Source organism: Nipponia nippon, unplaced genomic scaffold (genome assembly GCF_047370975.1).
Source record: "Nipponia nippon isolate SJK-2023a ecotype South Korea unplaced genomic scaffold, ASM4737097v1 scaffold_4, whole genome shotgun sequence".
In the NCBI taxonomy this organism is placed as follows: domain Eukaryota; kingdom Metazoa; phylum Chordata; class Aves; order Pelecaniformes; family Threskiornithidae; genus Nipponia; species Nipponia nippon.
The window spans coordinates 99,705,598-99,718,600 of NW_028262358.1; the positions used below are offsets into that span (position 1 = coordinate 99,705,598).

The following is a 13,003-nucleotide window of genomic DNA, read 5'->3' on the forward strand; positions in this document are numbered from 1 at the left end:
TCACTACAAGAAGAACATTGAGTGTGTCCAAAGAAGGGCAAGAAAGCTGGTGAAGAGTCTAGAGCACAAGTCTTATGCGGGGAGGCTGAGGGAACTGGGGTTGTTTATTGTGGAGAAGAGGAGGCTGAGGGGAGACCTTATTGCTCTCTACAACTACCTGAAAGGAGGTTTTAGTGAGGGGGGGTTGGTCTCTTTTCCCACGTAACAAGCAATAGGACAAGAGGAAATGGCCTCAACTTGCACCAGGGGAAGTTTAGGTTGGATATTAGGAAAAACTTCTTCACTGAAAGGGTAGTCAGGCACTGGAACAGGCTGCCCAGGGAAGTGGTTGAGTCCCCATCCCTGGAGGTATTTAAAAGACATGTAATGTAGTGCTTAGGGACATTGTTTAGTGGTGGACTTGGCAGTGGTAGGTTAATGGTTGGACTTGATGATCTTAAGGGTCTTTTCCAACCTAAATGATTCTATGATTATATTGTTTCTAGTTATAGTGTAATGCTAAAAGGGACTGGTTTGGATCAGGTTGTGTCAAATTACACATTGAAGGACAATAATATTAGCATTCAAGATATCAGTTTCCTATCAGATTATTAATTTGTATCTAATTAAGCCTCTTAAAACTATACTGTTTCCAGTGCTAAACTGCAAATGATTAAGAAAACCTTTTTCACAGACTTGTGCACACTACTGTTATGTATGAAAGCATTCAGACTGCTGGAATACTACTCACCTGTGTCGATGTCCTGATTTTTCTCATCATCAACATCATCATCATCATCATTGTCATTGTCATCATCATTTTGACTAGCTGCTGAAACTTGTCTCTCTTGAGAGTATTGTAAACAAGGGTTGTTGAATATTCCCTTCCATATTTTAATGCATCTCATCTGAAGTGGTTCTGAGCACTTGCACTCTCCCAGCACTGTTTTCCTCAGTTCTTTCCATGCTGACAAACACTCCTGGTTGACTGTCGGGAGCCTGCATTTTGCTGCATCCAGCTGGCATGCTCTCTGGAAGCTCTTATACACTAGAAAGCAGTAAGGGTCCTCTCGACAGCGTTGTTTTGCAATACTGCAGTCGTTCTCTAATTCTTCTGGGTGTCTTTGGTCTTTGCGGTTTCTGTGTTGCCTAAAACTCAGTTCAGTATCTGATTTTGAGGAAGTTGCCAAATATTCTGTACAAATAGGTACAAACAGAGATATAAATCAAATGGAAGATGGAACATCATCACTGATCACTGATCACTGACATCAAAACAAACTCAGGAAAAGGGTAATTGCCTTAATGCAATAAAATGAATGAAACAGCCCTAGTTTCATTCTGAGCTGTATGTAAATACATAATAATTTCAGTCTTGCAGACTAATGAATCTTCCTCATGCTTACTGTGTCCTGGTAGCTGTATAATACAGTCTACTTTAACAATTCAGCTGCTAACAGTAATATGAGAAACCCTCACTAAAATTACTGCATAAAGGGATTCATCTCATAATTTTAACCACCTACAGATTGGACATATCATGGATTATCATCTTAATTCAATGCATAATTTGTAAAGAGAGCATGGCAATTCCAGAAGATGCTTCATTCATTACCTAAAATAGTAATTTAAGATAGACAAGGAGAATTACTGCTGAAAGTATCTACCAACACCATAAGATATCATCTGTAGGTAAAACCGATACTAGTGTAACTCCATCCAAACTTTTTGCTAGACTGGTGAGAAATGCAATCTCAATCAGCAAAAAACATAAAATTACTTCATTTTGCTAGAAGCAAAAGCAACTGTTCCAATGACATCAACATCAGGTTTTAGATACCCACTCTTTGTGTTTGGGGCAAGGAGTGATGGATCAGGATGCTATTATTTCCTCTGCAATAAAGCCATATATTCTACTGCTATATGATGTACGCTGATTGATGCCAGCAGGGAGTGGTGGATCAGAGCTGGGAATCAACCCTGGGGCTCGCTTTCCAGACTCTGATTCACTGGCTGATTTTACCTATCTTATGTCAGCTTTGCTAATCATTACTCCAGGAGACACTGGATCAGAAACTGCAAGCCTTTCATGCACCAAGTAATTCTCAATTATAGAAACAAGTTTTCTGAAGGGAAAAGAGTTCTCAGGATAATAAAAAATAGATTTAAAGGAGCTGGGCCCATTGATTACAATGGAATTTTAAAAAGGATGCACTTTATATATTAAGTACAGCTTCATGAAGGCAGTAACTGTGTTTCCCACATCCAGCAACCTCTCCTAGATGTAGTGAAGATGCTCCTGTAACACAATGTGACACAACTGCACAGCTGTGCACCCCCATTCACCCACACTCCCATTCACAAGGTGTCTGGATGGGGCTCCCTATACATAACATAGATCCAGTGGCACTCAAGCCCCACTTGGACAACAAGTAACCCTCAGCACACATAGTATTTTCACTTTTGCTTTCCGTTGGACTGAGCAAGAGCTTTAAAAACAATTTGAATTTCTCATGTGCCTTTTATTGGTTTTGTTTATTTTAAAGCCGATATGGCATTGCTTTCATATGCATGTTGGTGTGTGAATATCATAGAAGAGACAAAACTAATTTTCTTTTTAAATTCTCAGATTTGAGAAATATGCAAAGAAACTTGAATGCAGTTAAAATGTGGGTTACAACATTATATATTTCTTTTTGTTTTTCATAATTAAATCTTTATGTTTAGTTACCTTTATCAGTGCTGCACTGTTTCCCAAGCAAAGTTGTGATGCTACAGGGATCGTCTGTAGTGCAGACACAGTTTTTAAATTCTGGGTATTCATCAGCCAGGACCTGGATGATTCTATTACATCCAATAGCATCTTCTGCCTTGCATCTATTACCTAGAACTTACAGTTAAAATTATGTTGTTAATGCTTATGAACGCTTAAGGGATATGGTTACATAAACCAATTCAATTGAAGCACAAAAATAATATGTTTTGCCAAGAGAAGATGGTTTGAACTTAGTTTTGTTTGAAAACCTGTCATAATTTACAAATTTTAAATAATATTCAGAGTAATATAATAAAGTTGTGGGTATGATATTGCCTTCTTTTATTCAATCTGACCCATTGCCAGAACATCTGTTTCTGTTCTCATTTCCAAAGTATATAAAACCTTAAACTCATACCTTTTATTCTAGGTAGGTGAGGTACAGAGACCAAACCAAAAATGGGTGCAGGAGTCGAAGGGCACATCCTGAACTGAGACACTGAAACACTCAACTTGGTCCTGTGTAGAAATGAGGTGCCTGGTACAGGGACTGGAATTCACAGTGCAGGCTAAGGTACTGCCTTGTAACAGAGTAAGAGAGGGGATGTAGGAGGGCAGGCGCAGTCCTGTGGTAATGATGATGCTAACCCCAGGCTGAGGGATGTCATCTCTGGTTCCGATCCCTCACTCACATGAGGATGGCATGAGCCTACAAATACCTGGCCATTTGGATATGCCCTTGGGCTGCTACTCTATAGAACAACTTCACTACCTAAGTTCGGCAATTGCAACAAATTTAAAGTAGTCCAAGAATATTCTGATTTTTATTTTTTTTGTAATAAAAATAAGAGAGAAGTCAACATAAAGAAATGCAGAAACCTTAGTTTACCCATTGTTTCAAGCCTGTTGCTTGCGTGTGCACTTGGACTCAATGACAAAGACACTCACACAGGCTGTCAGATCATGTTTTCCTTGTATGTGTAGCAAAAATAAAGAGCATGTACTAGTTTGTGGTACAAAGATAAATCAATCAACCCTCTACTTTATGGACTAATGGTTTTAAAAGTAGTTCATTACTTATTATTGCTTAAAAAAGTTACAAGTTGCTCAAGCAAGCAGTTTAATACCATTTAAGAAAATTTTATTTTGTGAAAGCCATGGTCTACTTTGTCAAAACAGGTATGCAGGTCCTCAAACCAGCACATTTCCTCTCTTTGCTTCATGGCTATTAAGTATCTTGCAATACGTAGCATAAGGAGTATGTGGCTCATAAGACTCAGCCTGGTCACAGGGCAGAATGAGGATCAGTTTTAATCTACTGAGCACATATGCTATTGTCTCTGCCCTGTCAACAGTGATGTCTGGCTTCCTGCGTTGCTGCTTCCCTGGTGACTAGCATGGAGCAGCAGAGACTGTGCGCTCTAGTAAAACTGCAAAACTAGCAGCCATGTGTCACCGCCACCATGGACAAGCTTTACTGTGATTAGAGTTTTAATGTCATTTATATGTTGTTGACACAAATAGCAGCAGAAGGCAGTCTAGATGAAGGCCTGCAAGAGGAAACAGTGCATTTCGCCTGTGCCTGAAGGAATGAGTATCAGCTATTCCAGAGTGCACATCCCCATCCTGCCACCCCAAAATCCCTTTTCAAACAGTGTCTGCATAAGGAGGGTTGGAGGGTTTGGGGATGTACTAAAATGTGCACTACTACAGGGGGATGTCGCAGTCCAGCAAGAGCTACAGTTCCCAGCCTCTGCTCCCACTTCACCTCTTATATCAGCAAAGGAGGAGGTGATGGTGCCCAGGCTTGCCTGTATCTCTCCAACCCCATTTCCAACTTGCCTTCTGCATTTTTAGAAGTAGAGCATGACCCTGACCCTTAGCCCTCACATTTCTTTCTTTTTCCAGTAGCCAAGGAGCTCAGGAGGTCTAATGAAGATCATAGACATAGGACACTCCCTGGCCATAAAGACAGGGTGGAAAGTATGCAGTGACATGGGAACTATGGAGGCCCATGGAGATGGGTGGGTGGATATTCTACTCTACATTTTATCAAGTAAGTAAGACACAATAGAAGAATTTCAGGAGACAATTTCAGGAGGACAAATTCTGGGGGTAGAAAAAGAGCAACAAAGATCAGGAGGGGCATGTGTAAAAATTAGCTAATTTACAACAGCTGAATCACAGCAGCTGACAACCATGGGGTGAGAGGTAGGTTGTGGGGCAATGAACATACAAAGGGCATAGACAGAATCAGGAAGCACATCAGATTTATGGGGTTCCCTTGCCTGGCCTCTTGAAAGCTGTGTAGAAATAACCTATTATCAGTATTGGTCTGTTTGTACACTGTGTTGATTCAGCTGTGATGAACAGCAGAAAATATGTTATTGCTGGTTTTCAATTATTGTTGCTTTACCATTAATTAGTTCAAGGTAATATATTTTAGCTTATACATATGCTTCCAAGGAATTTACAAAAAATGGTCTCTGACCTAACGCTTGGCAGCCATTATTCATAATTCAATTTATTCATATGTACATAATTTATGCACATGGGACCACAGATGGAAGCAAGACAGAGTAGAAGCTGACACTTCCAGGGTGATAATCTCTGTTCTTGCACAGTCAGCTCTTCAATCGTCTCAGTGGGAACTGTATCTGAGGACTGCAGGAAAGTACTGGGTTTTCCCCTCTAGCACTGGTGAGACCACATCTGGAGTGCTGTGTCCAGTGCTGGGCTCCTGAGGACAAGAGGGACATGGGCATACTGGAGTGGCTCCTGCAAAGTGCCACAAATGTGATTAATGGACTGGAGCATCTGTCCTACGAGGAGAGGCGGAGAGAGCTGGGATTGCTTAGCCTGGAGGAGAGAAGGCTCCGGGGTGTACCAATACACATATCGGTGTGTATAAATACCTGATGGAAGGGGGATGAATAAGGCAGGGACAGACTCCTCAGTGGCATCCAGTGACAGGACAACAGGTACAAATAGAAGTAAAGAAATTCAATTAAAGGTCAGAAAAATATTTTTTTAATATGAGGGCGGTCTAACAGTGGAAGAGATTGACCAGAGGGGTTTTGGTGTCTCCGTTATTGGAGAGATTAAAAATCCACTGGACACAGTCCTGGAAGATAGCCTGCAGTTGACCCTGCCTGAGCAGGGGGGTTGGACTAGATCTCCAGAGATCCCTTCCAACCTCAATGATCCTGTTTCTCTAAGAAAAATAAACTCTTACTTCCAAATCTAATTCTACATGTGATTCCTTAATATTGGAGCAATCGGAGATTTTTTTTTCTTTGAACCCAGATGTTTCCAGTTCTGAAAAATTAAGGAAATGTATATTCATGGATAAATCAGAGCTCAGAAATTTCTGGTTTTTTTATCAGTGAACTAAAAGAAGAAAAAACCAGCAAAATCTAAACCTTAAAATCTTCATCTGCAGTGATGAAACATTTCTGATATTTTCAAAGTAAAATCTTCTGATTCCATCAAAGTTAAATATTTCAGTCTTTTCCATCCTGATCTGGAAGGTGACTCAGACATTTTCACCCCCTTTTTTTTTCAATGTATCTTGGCACAGAAAAGGAAGTGAAAGACGGATTGGAGTCTGAGGACTATAAACCGAAACTCTGAAAATGCTGCTGTAGTGGTAGGGGAGCGGTGATGGGCAGTTTGACAGAGAAAGGAGTGACTTCAGCAGTCATCTGGAGAGTACCCCAGACCTGCTCTGAAGAACAAAAGATGGAGGTCCTGATAATGCACACATTTAACTTGTAAGTTACAGCCTGAGGGACTGAGTTAGTAAACTCATACCACAGAGTAGGCATGTAATTATCATTTGTAGCTAGGTTTTTCATAAAGAAACTAGCAAAAGGAATATTTGCCCCATTGCCTGTTGCCTCCAACTGACATGCTCCTGCTCAGCACTGAAGGGCCTTTTCCATTCATACAGCTTATCCATGAAGTTTTTGGTCCTGCACACGTAGAGTACTTTTAGTGTCATTCTTAGTAATAATGCTACTGGTAGATTTTCTGTTGCTGTTTCTGTGGGCTCTATGAGAGGTACCATCATCTGTCTGACTGTGGGTTTACACCCTCTGGGGTCATGGCACCTAATAACCACATTTAGAATAATTTGTCCTAGACCCAATGCAATATCTGAGTGCCCTGAAATGCTGGAGAGTCCTTGCCGAAGGCTATTATCCTAAGGAAATACACAGATGCAAAACCAAACAAGCAATCACAAGAAAGAGTTTATTTGTAGAAGGTTTTTCTGACCCAGTTACAAATACCATTAATATCAGTGAATAAGCACATAGGACAATAAGTGAGGGAAATGGCATATTATGGGACAATGCAACAAATCCAAAGGGGAGATCACAGAAGTCATCATGCTGGCCCACTTCATCTGGTTGCAGGGTATGATGAAGAGCAGGCTACAGTACATATCCTGATCTTTATGTCAAGTAGTCTTGGTGCTAATGCTTTTGTGAATGATGTGAGAGAAGCAAATTCAACCAATTCTGATTTAGGGAAGAGGTTTGGTTCTAGAGTGCTCATCTCCAGGTCACTGTCTTGAGCCTGAAAGTATGGCACATTCCAATACTTTTTTTGAAACAGCAGCCATATCTTTTGAAACTGTTCCACTTCACATAAAATATTTAAAAACTCAGTAGAACATGAGCTGAAACCCAGTTCCTTTGGGGACTGTTGTAATCACTAGGTTATCATGTATTTTTCATTTACTCTGTCTGTTCTTAAAAGTATTCAGCCATTCTATGCAAAGCAGATACCTATCTGGAACAGGACACAGTAAGAGGGACTCCTCGGAGACTTTCCTGCTCTCATTATTTTGAATACTGCCTTGTGATTTGGGACACTTGGGTTCAAGTCTCTGCAACAAATCAGACAGACAGAGGCATTCAGGTAGCTCACACTGCAGGTGAATGTTCTAGCAATGGGCTACTGACCATGAAGTCAGGCAGCATCTTCTGCTGCCTGGCTTCCCACACAGACCAAACATGAGACTGGGTCCTGACATCAGGACAGACAGAGGGACATTCACTTTATCAACTCTGCTGCAGCTAAGTCTCAGAACAGATTATGGCATCGGGACATGGCTGGTTTTGTTCACATAATGTCAATATAAGGAGAAGGGAAGTTTCCATGGAGATATAGATACTGCTGATTCCCAGTGTCCGAGAACCTGCTTTATGGAATTAAGTTGCTAGAAATGGCAGTTATGTACCTACATACCCTTGGCTGCATTTATGAACAGGACCAAGGCATGGGCTAGCCTAATGGCAAGTGACTGTGTCTATACTGCTGCACTTTTGCATGGTACCTGGTCTGGACCGAGCCAGCTAGACTGTGAAGATAGTGTGGGGCTGGAGTCACTCCCAAAAGGTGGTTTTGTGCAGCCAGTGTGGGGGTAAGATGGTTTAGTTGCATGGATACATGCTGCCCCATGACAGTTGAACTCAGGGCCAGAAAATAGTTCCCGGTCCATTTTATTTGCTAGCACTGATGCAGCCTTGGCAGATCAAGGTCCTTGACATTTATCAGTCAACAAAAGTGTCATTACCAGCTTGGTGTAATGACACTACCACACTGTATTGTCACTCTTCTTCTCCCTTCCATATTCACAGCACCTGGCAAGTGAATACTCAACATTTAACAGCAAGGTCTTGGAGGGATTTAAAGAAAGAGAGAGATGGTGACTGATACTCAAGATTTGTTCAAGAAGATATTAGGCCTTCAGAGAAAGGAACATTTTCTTCTGAATGACAACATTCAGAAGGATGAGTTTCAGGTCAAATTGGTCTTCCCTCACTTAAAACATACTTTACTTGGAAATGATGCACCAAGTGTTGGATGTGCAATAAACAGAGAGAAAGACTGATTTTCCGCTTTCATTTATGTGAGAATCTGTTTAACAATTCAAGGAGGCTTAGTCACATCACAACCTGCACTTTATCATACCATCGCTCCCTGCAAGCGAATCATTCTGACATGTAGATACTATTCACTGAATGAATACAGTGTGCCTCCCTACAACACAAGTTTCTTTGCAGTGTGCTTTATTTGATTTGTTTCCTATTCTAATACAATATTTGAAAATTACTCTAAGTAACTACTACATTGTTTTGGGTATCGTGCTATATCATAGATCACAGAATCAGAGAATGGTTTGGGCTGGAAGGGACCTTAAAGATCATCTGGTTCCAACCCCCCTGCCATGGGCAGGGACACATTCCGCTAGGTCAGGTTGCTCAAAGCATCATCCAGCCTGGCCTTGAACAATTCCAGGGAGGGGGCAGATCAACTCCTCCAAATTATGGAAAGCAAGGTTGGAACTTTTTTCCAGCTGTATGCTGGCTCTGTTTAACAGGATCCCACAAGAGCATAATTTCTGCTGAATTCAGACTGCTTGAGTTGGTTCAGACTCTGACTTTGTTCATAGTCCAGAAATTTCATTTATCACCTTATTGAAGTGACAGTGTGTCTGTTGCTGAAAATAATATTGGCTACTGTCAAGGATTTCAGAAGCGGCTGTCTTCTGCAGTCATTTTGTCTTTGAAATCTCACTGACTTCATTCATTCAGTTTCCACAGCAATATTAGAATAAACTATGAATATGCAACCATTCAGCAATTCAAAGTACAGCTATGTACACCATAAAGAATTACCTGAAATATTGCAGACATCTTCAACAATATTCCAGACACTCTCACATCCATTTGCAGCATTTATACATTGCTCCCTCAGGTGCAAACAGTCAGTAGTCTGGGCAGTAGATATACTTGTGAAGTACATGAACAACACTGTAAAAACAGAATATAATGACTATTTAATACAACAGATATTGTACTGAGCTTTTTCATTTGCACTTAGATTATAACAATATAATTTACTGTAGTTTATCTATAGATTAAAATTTTCTACCAAGTTACTTTTTAACAGAATAAAACTTTTCCTCAGTTTCACAACTGGGAAATTAAATTTAAATTTTAAATTTTTGAAGTTGCAGTGTGGCATATTTGCATTGTTTTTACCCCAGTATTATAATGTCAGCCATAGCTATATATGACACCAGTTCATAGATATATAGAAATTACTGCAGCTCTGAGATCCATAATAAATTCTAGAAAGGAAGACAGTATAAAATTCAGATGAAACAGCATTTTATTTGGACTGCAATTTTGTCAAGCTAGAGACTACACAGGAATTCCTATGAATAGACCATGTGAAAGAGATTTGACAGCTACGCAACTGTTAGATGATAAAAGAAATTTTATTTCCTAATACAGTACTCTTCACGCTCTTTGTTTTACTTCACAAATGCATCATTTCTTGAAAGCAACCCCAGCATTTATGTCTTTATCTGCTTCCCTGAGTGCACTGAACCTAAAGGCCGTGTTAATTGCATAAAAGAGTTCTGAAACTGAAGATTGATATGGAGGCTTCAAGGTAAAGAATTTTAAATCAGCACCACCTCTGGCTTATCAGTAGAAAATTAAATTGCCTTGCTAAAAAAGATAAATCAGTTGGGGTTTAGCTCTTTCATCAACATTCCCATGGTAACACAACCTCTAATTTGTAACCATGTGTCTTAATTTTCTGTAAAATTAAGTTTCAGACACTGATTTCAGGCCTTATCAAACTAGCTGCTGAACACCTGATGGGAGTGTTTTCCTTAGGTATTGAAGGACACAGCATCCCCCAGACTAAGTCTCCTTTTTTTCCTTATGTTCGGGCAAGTTCATATGGAATTTGAGGGATTGCCAGCACTGTTTAAATCCTTAAACGTCATCTGCAAGAGGCATGAAATATTCCCTCAGGACTTGTCCAGACCCTATCCAGAGAACTAGTCCTGGGACTGCCTCTAAAAGTTCTTTCTAATTGTGAAAGTACTTACTATTCATTCAGATGACAGAGAAAAAAAGGTTGCCATATGCCTTACAGGTGAAAATGGCTGTATATGTAAGACAACACAAAATTACAAACCCAGGATCTTTTTAAGAAAGGGTATTTTCCTGGATGACCATTTACCTATTTTGTAGGTATGAACATGACAGAAAGTTTATGCATCTGATTAGGATCTGCAGCGCAAAGGCTCTGTGCTGTCTCCCTCCTGTTAAGACAGCTTTTTAGAACCAGTGGCTGAAAATGAATAGTCAAAGTAGGACTGATTAAACAGCCAATTAGCAGCTCCTGCTCCTTTGTAAGGATTATTTCAGAGTGTGTTTATTTTGAGCGCACCAGGAAACTGTGCCTACAAAAAGGAGGAGATGCTTTTGCAAAATAAAGAGCATAATCTATGATTGAAGCTCATTCAATCTAAGAAGGGGCTTCTCTAGATCTAATAACATACAATGGATGGGTCTTTTGTTTCCTCAGCAGTACACAGGGGGCACACTGTGGCAAGCCTACCTGAAACAAACTGGCCTATATGATTTTAGAATCCAGTGCACTGTAGCTTATACAATTGCTTAAAGTGCCAGCTGTTACTTTAGTCATTCACTTTAGTTATTTACTCTACTGTTTGGAGTACTCAGCGATTGTTTTCTACTTAGAAGAGTTCAAGGCATCTAAGAGTTAATTTGTAGCTAAAACTTTTAGAGGGATCCATTTTGATATGGAGATACATACATTTAGATTTCTACAGGTGTCTGTATTTTTGTACAGGTGTCTATTGATTCACTGGGTAGGTGTAGAATCCCCTGTTCTGAAGAATTTGATGTCTAAAGTGAAAAGAGGGGGGGAAAGGGACATTTTAGCACCTTCATTTTGCAGATTGGAAAGTGAGGAACGGAGGAATTACAGTGTCCCTTCCAAGACTGCAGAATTATTATCTGGCAGATAACAATGAATAACGGGAGAGCAAGGAGACCAAGCTGTGGTTTCTATCCAACTGCAAGAGCAGCAAGGTAGCTAGCTCCAAAGGAGAAAGGCAAACTATAGCTGAATATAGTTTGAATACAGTTGAAAAGTGATAAAGTACAACTTCATTCTAACAAAACCTGGGGCAGAGCTACCTACAGAATGTTTTTAACAGTGGAATATGAGTTTAGAGCAGTGGGATGTTAAAGAGAGAAGCAGCACATATACAACATGTACAGAGGGGGAAAGGAGAATAAAAGAAATTAAAATATACTTGTCTCAACATATTCTCTTCTACCAATTCCTTCCATATCAGCTTTGTTGATTTTCCCTTTTTCCCATTCAGACCCAAAGGGAAATGTCAATAGCCCTCTCTGTAGCACTGCCAGCCCCAAACGCTTTCCACTTAGCAAACAAGTGGCTGTTTATTTAGACAAGGCATCCCATTTGTGGGTCTCCTCGCCATTTCAACTTCTTATCAGTGCTCGCGCTGCTCCCTTGCCTTACCCCCGCTTCAGACACGCTATTCGGAGCCGGGCTGGAGACATTTGCGCCAAGCCGCAGGGCCTGGACGTGGCAGGCTGGTGCGAACCCCCCCCAGGTACCTGCTCGCCCCCGCCTTGGCGCTCCCCAGGAGAAGGAGCAAGGGATGGAGCTGGAAGGGGAACCCGCCGAGAGGAGAGGCCAGGAGGCGCAGGGCGAAGCGAGGCTGCTGGCGAGGCTGGGGGCTGCCTCCCTCCCCGCCTCCCGCCGCACTTACCGAGGCCGAGGAGCGCGGCCATGGCCGGCCGGGGGCGGCTGCAGCTCCGCGCCGGGCGGCAGGTGCCGGTGCGGCGCCGCCCCTTCAGCACCCGCCGCGGGGACAGCGCCCCGCCCGCCCCGCCCCGCCGCGGGCTGCGGGGTCGCCGTGCCGAGCTGGCCGCGGCGCGGGGCGGGCGGGGGCGGCTCTGCCGCCTGCAAATACCGCGAAGAGTTGTGTAAACGGTGCGCCTTCCTCTGCCCGCCTCCTTCGGCCAGGAGCCGCTGAGGAAGCTTCCCCCCTCGCCCCCCACCCCCGCGAGCGTCCTTTGCTGCCGTTGTGACGCCCGTTGCTCCCGTTTCTCTTTTGGCCGTAATCGTGAAGCTGGACTGCGTCTAGATGAGACGTGGTTCTTGGGCATTTTTCACGGGATCTGGCGCTCCCTCTGCATCCAGTTCCCGCTTGATTTCCGGAGAAACTAGCAGGGCAGGGCTTCGGCTGCTGCCTACACTCTCTCTGGAAAACGCCTGTTGCTATGTCTGATCATCTTCTGTAAGCACTTTTCAATGCATTTTAGAAGTGAATTTGTTTGTTTTCATCTCAGATGTGGAATAGGTTCATCATCTATTAAGGAGAGAGAGGAGCTC

General features: G+C 42.0%; 1 protein-coding gene across 2 annotated transcripts in view; it reads right to left on the reverse strand.

Annotated features, from left to right (window-relative positions):
- GFRAL (GDNF family receptor alpha like) overlaps nucleotides 1-12,440 on the reverse strand; it is a 28,253-nt gene extending 15,813 nt beyond the window's left edge. Inside the window, exons 1-4 of one of the 2 annotated variants that reach the window (XM_087776754.1) lie at nucleotides 12,378-12,440; nucleotides 9,424-9,558; nucleotides 2,711-2,863; nucleotides 731-1,174 (exon numbers count right to left, since the gene is read on the reverse strand). In XM_087776754.1, coding sequence (XP_087632880.1) covers nucleotides 731-1,174; nucleotides 2,711-2,863; nucleotides 9,424-9,558; nucleotides 12,378-12,399 — 754 coding nt within the window. In that variant the 5' untranslated portion in view covers nucleotides 12,400-12,440. Of the gene's footprint in view, nucleotides 1-730; nucleotides 1,175-2,710; nucleotides 2,870-9,423; nucleotides 9,559-12,377 lie in introns of both variants that reach the window. The other variant, XM_087776753.1, reaches the window with a different exon arrangement.
- Between the last annotated feature and the right edge of the window lie 563 nt (nucleotides 12,441-13,003).